The 16,321-nt window shown below is 43.5% G+C and overlaps 1 protein-coding gene and 1 long non-coding RNA gene across 2 annotated transcripts; one reads left to right on the top strand and one right to left on the bottom strand.

The window, feature by feature from the left end:
- The first annotated feature begins 422 nt into the window (after positions 1-422).
- LOC123950395 (small cysteine and glycine repeat-containing protein 7) lies at positions 423-752 on the top strand. The gene has a single exon (XM_046018202.1). The coding sequence runs from the start codon at positions 423-425 to the stop codon at positions 750-752; it is 330 nt and encodes a 109-aa protein (XP_045874158.1).
- A 261-nt stretch (positions 753-1,013) lies between these two features.
- LOC123950340 lies at positions 1,014-15,263 on the bottom strand. Its single transcript, XR_006820222.1, has 2 exons — positions 14,846-15,263; positions 1,014-2,369 (listed from the first exon to the last, which is right to left on the bottom strand). It is a non-coding gene; the product is annotated as an uncharacterized LOC123950340 (long non-coding RNA).
- Between the last annotated feature and the right edge of the window lie 1,058 nt (positions 15,264-16,321).

Raw genomic sequence — 16,321 nt, 5'->3', positions numbered from 1 at the left:
ACCATGCCAGCCCCTGAGAGCTCACAGATCACCTGGCCCAGGGTGTGGCCCAGACACAGGTATTGTGGGAAGATGAGATTCAGCCCATTCCTGTTGAGAGCTTCACCACACTCCGGGTTCCCAGGATGCCTCCCTAGAACTTTCTGGTTTTTTTCAAAGTTAAACTGGAATAAAGGTTTTATTTAAACAATAAACTAAACGTGATGAAGACAAAGATATCTAAAAGGGAAGCAAATAAGAGAAGATGTGATTCTTTCCTGTAAATAGAGCCAAATAGCGACAAGGAAGTTGTCATGTGTCTTCCTGCTTTCCCCCCAGTGCTGGTATATAAGGGCTCCCCCAGCAGAAGGCGGCATCAGACCTCTCTCACCTCCTGAGTTTTCCTCCTCTCTACTCCCTCCTGAGTCCTCTCTCCTGACACCATGGGGTGCTGTGGCTGTGGAAGTTGTGGCGGCTGCGGCGGCTGCGGCGGTGGCTGCGGCGGTGGCTGCGGCGGCTGCGGCGGCTGCGGTGGCGGCTGTGGCAGCTGCACCACCTGCAGATGCTACCGCGTGGGCTGCTGCTCCGCCTGCTGCCCCTGCTGCTGCGGCTGCTGCGGGGGCTGCTGCAGCACCCCCGTGGTCTGCTGCTGCCGCCGCTCCTGTGGCTCGTGTGGCTGCGGGTCGTGTGGCTGCGGCTGTGGGAAGGGCTGTTGCCAGCAGAAGGGCTGTTGCCAGCAGAAGTGCTGCTGCAAGAAGCAATGCTGCTGCTAGACAGCTGGCCGGCCTCTGGGGAAGATGCTGCAGGTAACCATGCTGTAGGTAAGACTTCCCCCTCCCTTTCTGTCGGCTCCTTTCAGCCTTTTAAGTCACAAGCATCACCTGAACCTGGTCACCAGCCCGTAGGAATCCTATGTTCTGTGGTTTCTATCCTCTTTGCCTTTAATAAACACCAACTGAAGTAAATGGGCAGCCTCCTCTGTCCATTAACTTTCAAATATTGCCCTTGACAAAAATGAATCAAGATAGCTAATGTTTTGTGTTCTGGAAATGCCTTTGTGTTTATTTATGTCCTGTTTTTACCATTGCATTGCCAATTCTGTAAATTCAAAACAACTCTTTTCTTAATAAATTATACTAAATCAGCCTCAAAGACCTGTTTTGTTTTGTTTTGGTTTGGTTTTTTTGCCAGTCTCTAAACTATCTGTCCCTTGGGAACAATGCATTTCAATCTCAACATGAGGCAGGTAGTGTATAGGTGAACACAACAGTGAATCAAAAGCTAGATAAGTTGGGGCGCTTGGGTGGCTCAGTGGGTTAAAGCCTCTGCCTTTGGCTCAGGTCATGATCTCAGGGTCCTGGGATCAAGCCCCGCATCGGGCTCTCTGCTCTGCGGGGAGTCTGCTTCCTCCTCTCTCTCTGCCTGCCTCTCTGCCTAGTTGTGATTTCTCTCTGTCAAATAAATAAAATATTTTTTTAAAAAAAGCTAGATAAGTTGTTTGCAATAGATATAGATGGGTTAGTAAATGGCTAATCCATTGTGGGTCTATCAAGAAGCAAAGATCTCAGGGGCACATCCTTTATCTTAGCAGCTGAAGGTCATGAACTAAACTCTTCCCAAATCTCTCTTCTGATAGAATCTTAGCAACAGCAGTCTGAGTGCATGTATATTCATACAGATCCTGCGTAGTCATTTGATCACTTAAGAGCATTGTCACTTTTAAAGCTTATTGCTTATGATGCTCACTTTTTGTCTACTCCTAGGGTCTTTTTCTACTGCATGTTGATCCTGATTGTCATGGCCTCATACCTAAGAATTACTCCAACAGGCAACATAAATGGAAGCCCTGAGTCTCTCACATCTCTTTGCCCATTAGCTCTGTAGTCCATGAGTGCTTTTCATTCAGCCACCACCTCACTAAGCATCCATACCCTCCCAAGCAGCTCTTCCAGAAGTTCTTCTGGAGCCATGTAGGGGCCATGGAAGTCTGTCTGTAAGCCACTACGAACTACAAAATAGACTTTCAGATGTAGTGTCAGAAGATGAGCATTAGATTCAAAATAATCAAACTGGGAAACTTTCATACCACCCCCTCAGCATTGTCTGAAGGAGCCCACACATACACACAATAAAATGTGTTCCTGAACACCCTTTCTATTAATTTCCCATAGTGATCCCTGGCTCTTTTCTGTGGTTTACAGATTCTTGATCCATCATGGTTGGTTTGGCAGTGAGCTGAGAGAGAAAGGAGGCAGGGGTCTCCCAGCTAGGTCTGGTGGTGAAGTTGGGGTTGAGGGAAGACAAGCCCTGGTGGTTTGTCTTCAGAAGGACATTCTTTCTCCAACACCACGAGTCCACATGGAGTATTTCCTTGTCGCTCAGAGCAGAGCCTGAAAAACATAGGCTGAAGTGACCAAATGCAATGAAATCACCAAACAATATATGAATTGAGTAGCCATGTCAAGTAAAATCTCCAAAGGGAGCCCCTGAAAAGATAGTGTTCCTTTCCTCCTTGAAATTCAGAAGATAAGGTTTGAGGAGAGGGTCTGAGATGAGCTTCCTCAAATTCTAAGTTGACACACAGAATGAAAGAAATGTGCTGCTGTTGCATCCACAATGTGGCACATGTACACAGTGTGGTTCCTGGTTTTCCTCGACACACTTAGCTCTCTCTTCTTCTTCCTGAGCGTGGTCCACACTATAATTCCCACTACATGAAGCTATCACAAAATCCACAAGAAAATCACACAGGATCCATGTATGGGGGCTCTGGTGACAGGGACTGGAAAGCATGGGAAGGGCACTGGGAAGGCACACATCCTGCATTTCACCTCAGTTCTTGAATGTTCCTCTCTGTAATCTAATTGCAAAATATGGGTCTTCATTTAGGTTATCTGAATAATTGGGAAATGTATAGGCAGGGCCTATAAGGATTTGAAAACAAAGGCAGAAACCTCAGATTGAAAAATGAATTTTGAATTTTGAATGAAAAATGAATATTTGCTAAACTCAGTTGAACTACAGAAATATTTTCCTTAAATTGTGATCCATCTTTTTGTTGTCAGTACTGGGTCCACCTGAGAAACGTGTGCCTTATGGCGAAAGATGAGGAAAATTAATGCAGAGACAACAATTGCTGACCTTCACATTGCAGGGACAATGACCTCTACCACTTTCTGGCTCTGGTCCAAAACAGAACAAAAGAGGCAGAGAGAATATACACTGAAGAGTTCGCAAGAAAGCCATGAGATTCAGTGCTATGAAGCCACTATGAGTGTTTTCGAGAACTATCTCTCCACCTCTGCTGGAAACAGCTGCAGCAAGCATCACACTTGGCCTTGGATTACAATTCCTTGTACACAACCCACCCCACTCTAAGGCAGGATCTACTCTATCTTTGAACTGGCTTCAACACCTTAAACCCACCTTTATATCTAGGAGTTTCTCTGAAAGAAAGAAGTAGATTCTTCTGAAAGATCTAAATCCTTTTAAGTACTACTCATGATCTGAATCATAAAATGTCATTTGTATTTCAGTTTGTATCTTCCAAGTGAATAACGGCTATAGGGGATTAAGTCAACTCTAGTTTGCTCTAGGTGTAAAGGAAACAGATCTTGCTCATAAAACTGTTTTCCTATTAGGAATAGACTACCACAGTCTGGCAAAAGGACACGCATTCAATGACCAGTCAGATCCCCTCTAAGCTCTTGAGTCTATAAAAAATCGAAATACAATTTAAAAACACACATCACGGGGCGCCTGGGTGGCTCAGTGGTTTAAGCCTCTGCCTTCGGCTCAGGTCGTGATCTCGGGGTCCTGGGATCGAGCCCCGCATCGGGCTCTCTGCTCAGTGGGGAGCCTGTTTCTCCCTCTCTCTCTACCTGCCTCTCTGCCTACTTGTGACCTCTCTCCCTGTCAAATAAATAAATAAAATATTAAAAAAAAACACACACACACACATCACTGGGTGCATGGGTGACTCAGTAGGTTAAGCAACTGCCTTCGCCTCAGGTCATGATCCTGCTGTCTGGGGATCGAGTCCCGCATCCGGCTCCCAGCTCCACGGGGAGTCTGCTTCTCCCTCTGACCTCCCCTCTCATGCTCTCTCTCACTGTTTCTCTCTCAAATAAATAAATAAAATCTTTTAAAAATGTTATTAAAAACACACATCATAGTTTGAGTTATTAAGTAAGATCTGAGGGACGCCTGGGTGGCTCAGTCAGTTAAACATCTGACTGTTGATTTTGGCTCAGGTCATGATCTTAGGGTCATGAGATCAAGCCCTGTGCCATGCTCAGCATAGAGTCTGCTTGAAATTCTCTTGCTTCCTCTGCCTCTGTCCCTCCCCGCTTAAAAAAAAAAAAAAAAGGGAAAAAAATAGATTTGAAGTAAAGTCAAAAGAAAGCTTGAGCCTCAGCAAGACCCCAATTGAGGTTAAATTAATATAAACAGAAGAGAATGAAGATAAGTCTCATGTCCACCAATGCCGACCCACTTAGCACAACCTGCTGGCATTGCCTTTTGTAGTTAGGGAGATAGAAAGCTAAACTAATAATACCAAAAGTCTAAATGGGCACTGCTGGCTGCGTTTATAGGGGAAAAAATGAAAGGGCCTGCACAGCAGGGGTGGAACTCTGCCCTTGACACAAACAGTAAATGGCCACAATAGATGGGAATCTAAAGCAAATGAAGCCATCCATATTTTGGTAGCAGATATATTTCTGAAAATGGGTTTGAATTGGTTCTTTGTGAATAAAACAGGATTTTTTAATGAATTAGGGACACTTATTTCTCAATGAATTAGGGATACTTCTTTCTTTCTTTCTTTTGGGGGGGGGACACGTGTTTCTCTGTAACTGTCATTTCAAAATAGAATTCAGAATATAGATAAATCATTCTTTCAAGTGTCCCATTGGTGTTCATACCTGGAATGAACGGACAGTAGTGGCAAGAAAACTATTCTCATCTTCTAAGGGATGTTTAAGTGAGATTGAGATGTTCTAGGGGGTGGGATAAGGTCAAATTAAAATAAAGACAAAGAGAAATATTTAGTGATTAAAGTTTTTATTTTACTAGAAAATTTTAAAAAGTGTTATTGACAAATAGAAATACAAGATAAAAAAGGAGTAGAAATAAAAGCACATACATGGGAAGGAAATAATCACATACATCTAAGAATAATAACGTGATCCTATCTGATGGAACTCCATGATGTCAGCTCTTCTTTTGGAGTTTGCATGTCCTTGTTTTTGCTATGTCCTATTTAATTGGAAACTTTTCAGTGAGGAAAACTGGAAACACCCAAAGCAGGAAAAAGAGGAACTTAAATCCAGGAGCAAAGTCAGCCCAAGAGGGTTCTCAGACTACCAGAAGACAACAGGTAGGACAGATGAATGAAATGGAAGATATTCCCATTATCTCTTGCGCAGGGACAGAGGCCAGATGGACCCCCTAGCAGCAGCATTGCTTCTTGCAGCAGCACTTCTGCTGGCAACAGCCTTTCCCACAGCCACACGAGCCGCAGCCACATGAGCCACAGGAGCGGCGGCAGCAGCAGACCACGGGGGTACTGCAGCAGCCCCCGCAGCAGCCGCAGCAGCAGGGGCAGCAGGCGGAGCAGCAGCCCACGCGGTAGCATCTGCAGGTGGTGCAGCTGCCACAGCCGCCACCGCAGCCACCGCAGCCACCGCAGCCGCCGCAGCCACCGCCGCAGCCGCCGCAGCCGCCACAACTTCCACAGCCACAGCACCCCATGGTGTCAGGAGAGTAAGGACTCAGGAGAGGTGAGGATGGAGACTCAGGAGGTGAGGGAGGTCTGATGCCGCCTTCTGCTGGGGGAGCCCCTTATATACCAACACTGCGGGGAGAATATTGACAGAGGACTCAAGGCCACTTCCCTGTTGTTGTTGATGCAAATATCCATGGCTGAATCTCACATGGCCTTTTATGCACTTCCTTAATGGGTCCTTCTGACTTGTAAACTTTGCTAAATTTATCTTTACTTGTCTTTTTAAGCTCATTTTAAAAATAGGACAGGAAGTGACTATGAAATCCAGTTTTTGGTTTGTTTTCTTTGGGGTGGGGGGTTTGGAGGGTTTTGGTAGACATCTGAATGGGTCAGAATTTCCCTTGGGTACTTTTACATTTCTTAGTTGTTATTAGCCCAGGACAAGATATTTTCATTCCTATACCATTTATAACCATTTACTAAATGGTGAAGCATCTCTTTAGGCAGAAGAAAACATTTTGAGAATCAAAGGGAAACGTGATCCCAGGTCATGTTGTTTCATCATCCCAAGGCAGCATTCCTTGGGTGTTTCTTCATCCTGTAACATCAGTTAGAAGGAGACTCTGATTCAGAAGAGAAGGGATCCAGTGTTATCAGGGGTTATGACAGAGTGCCCTTAGCATTCTGCCAGAAGATAGAAGCACATCCTGAGCACAACATTCCCAAGCCATGTGCCAAATCCAAGAAGCCTTCTGCTATCATCAGCCTGTTTAAAAATAAAGAAAAACCTAGGGCACCTGGTGGCTCAGTCAGTTAAGCATCTGCCTTCGACTCAGGTCATGATCCTGAGATTGTGGGACTGAGCCTCACATCAGGCTCCCTGCTCAGCCGGGAGTCTGCTTCTTCCTCTCCCTCTGCCCCTCCCCCCCCCGTTTGTGCTCTCTCTCTTGCTCTCAAATAAATAAAATCTTTAAAAAAGAAAAAGAAAGACAAACCTAAAGGTATATTTCCAACAGTTGCTAAATCCCTAGTGATTATGGACCAGTCCGCCATGGAATGCTTATTTGAAATGATTGCTTCTAATTAGCCATTCCTATTCAGATCACTCTTTCCTGTTAAAGGTAAATAGTGAAGGCAATCACTGCAGTCTGCAGGTCAAGTTCTACTAACTGTTGTAGAATATTTTTAAAGTGGTCTTAACAGCCATCCTAGGACAGTCCAAGTGGCACACAGATGAGGCAAGCCCAGGTATCCTGTCAGCCCCCTGCATAACCCTGAGTTGAAGGAGTTTGGAGTAATGTTATAGTCCAGGTATTTAACACAGGGCTCTCTTCTGGGTACTTTTTAAAGATTTTTAAAATTTATTTATGTATTCATGAGAGAGAGACAGACAGACAGACAGAGAGAGAGAAGGGGGCAGAGACAGAGGGAGAAGCAGGCTCCCTGCACAGCCCAATGTGGGACATGATCTCAGGACCCCAGAATCACAACCCAAGCCGAAGGCAGATGTTTAACCAACTGAGCCACCCAAACACCCTTCTGATTACTTTTTAGTTACTGTTAAAGTAGTCTTAAAATTTAACCAAGGAAGTAAAGCCCTGTACTATGAAAACTATAAAACTTTGGTGAAAGAAATTGAAGATGACGCAAGCAAAGGGAAAGATAGTCCATGTTCATGAATTGGAAGAGCCAACATTGTTAAAATGTCCATACTACCCAAATCAATCAACAGATTCAATACAATCCCTATCAAAATACCAACAGCATTTTTCACAGAACTAGAATAATCCTTAAATTTCTACAGAACCACAAAAGACTCTGAATAGCCAAAGCCATCTTGAAAAAAAAAAAAAAAGCAAAACTTGATGTATCACAATTCCAGATTTCAAGGTATACTACAAAGCTATAATAATCAAAACAGTATGGTACTGGCACAAAAACAAACACAAGGATCAATAAAACAGAATAGAGTATCCAGAAATAAACCCATGCTTTTATGGCTAGTTAGTCTATAATAAAAGAGGCAAGAATATACAATTGCAAAAAGACATTATCTTTAACAGTGTTTGGAAAACTGGACAGTATCATGCTAAGAAATGAAATTGGACCACTTTCTATACCATACACAAAAGTAAACTCAAAATGAATTAAAGAACTAAATGTCAGACCTGAAACCATAAAAGTCCTAGAAAAAAACATAGGCACTAATCTCTTTGATATCAGCCTTAGAAATATTTTTCCAGATACTTCTTTTTTGGCAAATGAAACAAAAGGAAAATTAAACTATTGGGACAATAGTAAAATAAGATCTTTAACACAGCAAAAGAAACCATCAACAAAACAAAAAGACAACCTACTGAATAGGAAAAGCTATTTCCAAATGATGTAAGGGGTTAATATCCAAAATATATAAAGAACTTATACAACTCAACACCTAAGAAAGCAAATAATCTGGTTAGAAAATGGGCAGAGAACAGGAATAGACAATTTTCCAAAGAAGAGATACAGAAGGCCAATAGACACATGCAAAGATGCTCAACATCACTCATCATCAGATAAATGTAAATAAAACTACAATGAGATAGCACCTCATACCTGAAAGAATGGCTAAAATAAAAAACACAAGAAACAATAAGTGTTGACAAGGATGTGGGAAAAAAGGAATCCTCGTGCACTGTTGATGGGAAGTCAAGCTGACCCAGCCACTGTGGAAAACAGTATGGACACTCCTTAAAAAATTAAGAATTACCGGGCTATGGACATTGGGGAGGGGAGGCGAACCATAAGAGACTATGGACTCTGAAAAACAACCTGAGGGTTTTGAAGGGTCAGGGGTGGGAGGTTGGGGGAACAGGTGGTGGGTGATGGGGAGGGCACGTTTTGCATGGAGCACTGGGTGTTGTGCAAAAAGAATGAATACTGTTACGCTGAAAAAAAAAAAAATAAATAAAAAGGGAAAAAAAAAATTAAAAAAAAAAAAAAAATTAAGAATTACCATTTGATTCAGTAAGTCCACTACAGGGTATTTACCCAAGTAGTTACAAAAACACTAATTTAAAAAGATATGTGTATTCCTATGTTTACTGCAGCATTATTTATGATAGCCAAGATATGGAAGCAGCCCAAGTGCCCATCAATACAATGGGTAGAGAAGATGTGGTATATACATGTGATAGAATATTACTCAGTCATAAAAAAGAATGAAATCTTGCCAGTTGCAACAACATGGCTGGATCTAAGGGGGATAATGCTAAGTGAAATAAGTAAAAGAAAGACAAATACAATATGATTTCCCTCATATGTGGAATTGAAGGAACAAAGCAAACAAAGAAAGAGACAGACAAAAAAAAAAAAACAAGACTGATGTAGAAACTATAAAAAACAAACTGATGGTTACTAGAGGGTAGGGGGTGGGGGATGGGGGAAATAGATGATGGGGGTTAAGAGTACAGTTATCGTCATGAGTACTGAGTAATATATGGGATTGTTGAATCATTGTACTGTACACATGAACCTCATATAACATCGTATGTTAATTATAGTTGGATTAAAAAAAGTTTTAAAGATGACTTCTTTATGAAGGCAACTGTCCTACTTTTCAGAGCAGAAAGATAATGGAGGGCACCTGGGTGGATCAGTCGGTTAAGCGCCTGCCGTTAGCTCAGGTCATGACCCCAGAGTCCCAGGATCAAGTCCCACATCGGGCTCCCTGCTCAGTGGGGTGTCTGCTTCTCCCTCTGCCTCTGTTCCTCCCCCCACTCATGCTCTCTCTCTCTCTCATTCATTCTCTCTCAAATAAATAAAATCTTTAAAAAGAGAGCCAGAAAAAGAAAGATAATGGAGTGGTTTGGCACTGTACAGACCTTTAAATCATCTCCACATCTACCTGAATTCAGTTGCCACATTTCTCTTTCTGCCTGCCTCTCCACCTACTTGTGATCTCTTTCTCTGTCAAATAAATAAACAAAAATCCTTAAATAATAAAAATAAATTCAAAAATTTTAAAAATAACTATCCTGGGAAATACACAATGAGGAAGCACTGCTTTCATGCCTTCAGCTCCTACATGTTTCTCCCCAATTCTCTAACCTTCAAGGTGCCTCTGTTCTCATTTTAAAGGGCTTGTGAGCTTCTACCTTAAAGCACATTAATATTTTCATATCAACTTTGGGGGGGTAGCATATGCAATTAGCTAAGTAGTTGTTGGATTATCCTTGTCTTGGTGGGGGTAATTCTGAGGATACTGTGAGGGCACCATGAAATGAATCCAGACTGTTAGTCTGGTGAGAAATGCATGCATGAAAGAAGAAGGAAAAAAAAGGGAACCCCAAGACATGGCACCAGAACCAGAATAACCCAATCAGTGGACTTTCTTAGAGGTATGAGAAAGAAGTTGTTGATTCTGGGTATATGTGGGAGAAGGGGAATTGGGAAAATTCTGACAGGGACCATCTATTGCAGGAAAGGCTTCTTTTCCTAGAAGGGCTTCAGTAAGGACTAGAGATGGGAACAGGTGAGGGGTGATCCAGGCAGCACCCCCATGGGCCTGCAGCTGGTACTTATGGGATGGGACCCAGGGGAAGGCCTGGAAACATAGGTAGAGTTAAGGGTAGAAATCTCTGGGCACAGGTATCCCCACTTTTTGAAAGTTCATGTTAGGCTACTTTGCTTTTATAAAGACCTACGTTAGCACCTGTTTTTGCGGATGGAAAGAAATCTGAAGAGGCTTTTCACTTTTATGATTAAAGCCAAAATTACAGAGCTGTTCCAGAGGCAGGGAGAGCAGCCCCACCCAGCTCCTTCCCGGGGAAGCACCGCACCCTCAGCATCCCACCATCAAGCGCCCAGAGCTTTTAATTATGTCCGCGAGCATTTGTGCTTTATCCCCATTGATTGTGTGCATCTGTTGGCAATATGTATCCTAAGGTTGCAGAAAAGCTGAAGAGAGGTGCTTTGGGAGTCTGGGAATCCTCAAAAATTTTTCCAGATAAAGTAATACTAATTGCTTCTTCTTCGGCTTTATGCTTCTTTGGTTTATGGAAGTGTTCATAGGAACACTCTGCTTCTGGCCAGAGAACAAGGGGAAGCTGGTCCAGAAGCACTAGGGGTGTGCGGTCCATGGGACCCAGGATTCATGTTTCTGGAAGATGACCGACCACAGAACTTGGGAAGGTGAGACCCCCAAAGTTGGGACCAGTTAAAAGGCTTTGCAACAGCGTTGGCCAGATAACCTCAGTGGTCTAGAGACGGGGACAGAGAGGGAAGGAACAAGTGGTAAGCGGGGCACAGAACATTCCCCAGGGAACTCTATCAGAGTAAAGAAGAAGACAGTATCACATTAACAGTAACAGTGTTTTACTAGATCAGCTACTTAGTCCCTTAGTAAGTGGTCAGTAATTATTGTTCAATGTGTCGATCAATTAACTGATTAACTGAATTTTGCCCATCATTGGGTGCCATGTAGGTCCATCCTCTCACCCTCTTCAGAGGCCTCCTGCCCCAACAACCATGATCCCGGGGGGTCCTCAAGAGGTGTCAATGTGCTCAGGAATGTAGCACACTCAGTGGTCCTGTGAAGCATCCCATTCTCCCCTGGCCAGTCCCTCAGGACCGGCAGTGATACAACTCTGAGCCCTTGCAAGCAGGAAAAGCCATCACAGTACGTGGTGGCTGCCACCAGCTGCCTAAGGGCTGCAGATCCTAAGCCAAAGCCACACCATGATGGAGCCCACACTGTCACCAGACACCGCCCTGTGCTGTGGCTGCTACCAGTGCCGACCTTCCCGGCCACATCTGCACCCGTGTCACTCTGCCCTGAAGTCGCTCTGCTGCCATGGAGAGAATGTCCTCCCCCACCTGATACCGCACCCCAGACTCTCCATGTCTGTCTGGGAATATTGCTCCTTGACTTTTTTCCACATGCCTCAGGCCCAAGACCAATAGCTCTTGGTCCCCGACATAAACCACTGAAAAGACCTCTAGTAACTGGGTCATCGTCCTAGAACTGAGCACCGTTGCCTGACTCTTTTCCCTTCAAAGGACCCTACTTGCTTTTGTTTTCATTAAGATGCCCCTCAGTCTTCATCTCAAGTAACCCTAGACAGTCTCACTTCACCATTTCTGGAGATCTAACCAGACACGTCAGCATCCCAGACCAGTCGAGTTGAAGTTCATATGGAACAGTCATTACCTAAGTGTACGAGGCATCACGGAAGCAGAATTGATAGATATTTGTGATTATCTATATGCTTTTCCAACTACTTATTCTAGCTGAATAAGCAAGACAACTTTACCCCTTCCGGCTACATACTTGCTACTGTCCCCAGTTTTTGTACCAATCCTCCCTACAATTAGGCTAAAATGTAAATTTCTACATATAATACATGTGCTCAAAGTGTATTTGTGGAATGCCAAGGTGAAAAAGTATAGGGAAATTCTTCACCGGTGCCCCTTGATCTCCAAGCTATCCTTCAAGCCAGATATTCAAATAAGGAATAAGACAGTAACTGAATCGTGGTAGAGTTGAAATCATCATTCAGAGGCTCTGCTCCTAATTAAACTGCTAGGGAATGGATTAACAGCAGGTAAAGTAACTTATTGTCTGTAAAGGAAATTGAATTATTTGTTTTTATCTTGAATATTTAACTGTGTTTCCCTTACTTTTTGTTAGTGAAAGGATGGAAGAACCCTTTCTTTCCTTTCTTTTTCTTTTCTCTTCTCTCTTCTCTTCTCTTCTCTCCTCTCTTCTCCTCCCCTTTTTTCTTTTCTTTTCTTTTCTTTGAGGGGGCTTTTGGGAGGAGGGGCAGAGGGAGAAGGAGACAGAGAATCCTAAGCAGGTTCCACACCCAGTGCAGAGGCTGACATGGAGCTCAATCTCACGACCCTGAGATCATGACCTGAGCCAAAAATCAAGAGTCAGATGCCGAGCCGACTGAACCACTCAGGCACCCCAAGAACCCTTACATTTAAAAAAGAAATAGTTTGTTTCTCTTTCCTTCTTAAAGTACAGAAAGGTTCTGCACAGTACCCTAGAGGAAAGAACAGATGTCAGTGGATGTGGCAAAAGGATGTCTTTTAAGGATACTTCACAGAGCCAAAGAGATGATGGAAACGATTGGTTAAACTGGGAAAAGACCCCTGGGGATAAAAATTCATTATATGTTTATTAAAAAATTTTTCTAAAAATTAAATTTTAAAAAAACTGGGAAAAGAGAGTTAAAGACTAAAGAAATAAGAACTCAGAGCACATCAAGATCACCTGTAGACCTTAAACCATAATATTAATCTTAACAATGATGCCTTCCATTGTAAGAGTGTGGGAATCCCAAAGACTAAACTAGACTCCTACAGATACCATCTGATGGGTACTTTGTGTCACTTGAACTTTTACCAAGATTTTGAAAAAATAACATTGGACATTGATCAGATCTCATTCAAAGGGTGACTACATTCAGATTAACTGAATGCATATGGGATGGTCAGCTCATCTCCATCCCTTTGGGATAGAAAACAATTCCAACTCCAACCTGTACAACCAGGTCATTGGAAGCCTCATAGGATTCAAATGTGTGACCCATTAGTCTGTAACACAAATTCCTACCTAAAGCATGGTTCGAATGGATAATGCCAGTTAAAAATAACCAGGTGTGGTTGTTCTAAACAGAGGATACTATGCAGCGCATCTATCAATTAACTTCCTACTTATAGTTCTACTTGGAATGATAAACACTTCAGCAAAGCAAACCACATTAACAAATATCTGTTGAACCCATTTCACATGCCAGGCCACATGGGCAATGGAAAGAAATGTACTTCTAATTAACTCCAACTGATCAGAGATAGGAGAAAATATAATTGGGTAAATTCAGGGGGAAAAAGCTTTAAAATAATGGTCCAACAAAATAGGAGTTGACTCCAAGTGTGGGATGTTTAAGTTCCAAGTGAATATTAAGACTTGCAAGAGTTCATGGAGGGGCTAATTAACTCCAATTAAGTCGCGAAGAAGGAAAGCTTATGAAGCAGGTAGAACTCAAGCTGGGTCTTGAATGGGAAACCAGATGGGAACAGGTAGACAGGAGAAAGGAGTGGGGGCTGTAGCATGCAGTCTGGGATCATCCTGCTTCCTCCCTTCACCTCCAGAGGTATGATCAGATCCTTCTTTATCTCAGTTTCCTGATGAAAAAATAATACCTCTAGCAGAGGGTTATTGTGGAATGTAAAAGTAATAATACCTATAAATACTTAAGAGAGCTTGGGACCTACTCAGTAAAAGCCATTGTTAGTATTAGGATGGCTTTCCTATTTATTTACAAGTTCTTGGGATTACTGATACCCAGTCACAGTCTGAGAACACAATTTGAATAGGAATATTATTCCATGTAGAAAATCTATGTTTGGGGCGCCTGGGTGGCTCAGTGGGTTAAAGCCTCTGCCTTCGGCTCAGGTCATGATCCCAGGGTCCTGGGATCGAGCCCCGCATCAGGCTCTCTGCTCCGCAGGGAGCCTGCTTCCTCCTCTCTCTCTGCCTGCCTCTCTGCCTAGTTGTGATTTCTCTCTGCCAAATAAATAAAATATTAAAAAAAAAAGAAAATCTATGTTTATATCTGCATAGAAACAACAGTGGTGGGGAATATTTGGCTCCACATAATGCTTTCTCCCAGGGCCAGACGTCATATAGGGTGAATGAAGCACTTACCTGGGGTGAAAATTTAAGGTGGCACCAAAAATTTAAGGTAGCACCAAAAACCAAGTCATCAAGAGTTTTTAATACAATATTTTTAAAAATTAAAATTGGTGCAAAAGTCCATGATCATAACAGTATGAAAATTTTACTGAAAGACAGTGTTGGATGATGTACTTGCCTGACTCAGCTTCCCCTAGTCCCAACCCTCCTTCTTACTTTACAAGCGTTTGACAGTTTAATAAATGGTCCACAAACACAAACATGGCTCCACCTCCCACCTGTTAAAGACTGTGCAGGAGGGAAGATACATGTGGTTAGCATGAATGCAGAATCCCTAAGGTCCCATTTCCCAGGGAGCAGATTTTCAATTACAGTCACAGCAAGAGGGAGGCCTCCAGTGTGAATCATGTGCCAGGTTCTGGAAGGCCACAAAGATAAGCAAACCTTGCTCTCACCTTCACTCCTTCTCTATGGCACTTTCTGGGAGCAGAGAAAGTCAGCAGGGTGTCCAGCAGACTGGATTTGATCTGGGCTCCACTATGTAGAGTCTGAGAGATGTCCCCTAACAACCTCAATTTCCCAAACAGTGGGGGTGATTTTCATACCTTCCTTCTAAACCATTGTTGAGGACCAATCAGGAGGAGACTTGCTGGCAGCATCAGCTGCCACCATCAATATCGCTGACTCGGTGGGTGACCCCATGATCCATGATCCATGATCCATTTCACCAGCTCCCCAACCTGTCCCAGGTAGCTCGCCTGGGACTCTTGAATTCTCCTGAAGTCCATTTGCTTCTCCATTTGACATTTAAAATTTCTCAAATTTTCTCTCAAACCCATAGCATGCAGTTCAAGCCCCCTTCATCAGCACCCAGACCACAACCACAGCTTCTTGTCTGTTTTTCTGCCTCTGGACTTGTCTCCCTGCACCCATCCTCCTTATGCTGCCAGACTGGTACTTTCCCTGAAGTACGTCACTTCCCGACTAAAATCCTTCAAGGAATCTTTCACAGTATGGAACACAATGTCCACACACTTGCATGAGGTCTTCCCTGGCCTGGACTTTGCTCACTTCTTGGCCCCATCTCCTCATGTGACACCCACACCCTCAAGTCCACAGCTACACCCAACTCGGGCTCTCCCCACCAGTCATACTGCTTTTCACCTCTGACCTTTGCACACATTGTTGCCTCACCTGAAATAGATCCCATCCCTGCCATGTCCCCTGACACACCCTCTTCCCAGCAGTTGCCTTAACTCTTCTTGACTTGGTCTTAAGTGTCACTTCCTCCATGAGCTTTCTATGACCCTGGCACCACCACCACCTCCCCCACCAAAAACAAAAAAACAACCTGGATTAGGTCTTTGTACATTTCTGTAATACCTCAGGCTGCTGTCAGCCATAGCACTTACCACGTTACAGAGTATTTCTCATTTACTTGCTTGTCTCCCTCCTCAGAGTGTAAGCACCCCAGGGCCAGGAGTCATTGCTTAGCATAGTCCAGCCCCAGCATCTGGCACAGTGAGAGGCACAGTGCGTGAGCATCATTCTGGAGCCTGAATACACAGATACATCAGTGGGACAGAACAGGAAAAAAATGACACCTATAGATAGATTTATTAAAAATTACATGTGTAGGGGGGAGTCAAGATGGCGGGGAAGTAGGGTGAGGCACCATTTCAACCTGTACCCTAAAGTGAGCTGATTACCTACCAAAGAACTCCGACCACCCATGAAATCAGCCTGAGATCAGAATTATACACGTCTGGATCTCTACAGGAGCAGAAGACGCCAGTGGCAGGTAAAGCAGACTGGGAGCTTCAGACTGATATCAGAAGATAAACAAAAGGGGGAGGGAGCCACCAGAGGTGACCGATTGGAAAGTAATACCCCAACACGAGAGTGCTCTGCGTCTGGGGACCAGCATTAAC

Source organism: Meles meles, chromosome 9 (assembly GCF_922984935.1).
Source record: "Meles meles chromosome 9, mMelMel3.1 paternal haplotype, whole genome shotgun sequence".
NCBI lineage: Eukaryota > Metazoa > Chordata > Mammalia > Carnivora > Mustelidae > Meles > Meles meles.
The sequence above is the reverse complement of the archived record's forward strand: the minus strand, read 5'-3'. Positions and strand labels throughout refer to the sequence as shown.

Excerpts from the sequence above, each read along its gene's own strand:
- LOC123950395 (XM_046018202.1), top strand. The coding sequence starts at position 423 with ATGGGGTGCTGTGGCTGTGGAAGTTGTGGCGGCTGCGGCGGCTGCGGC.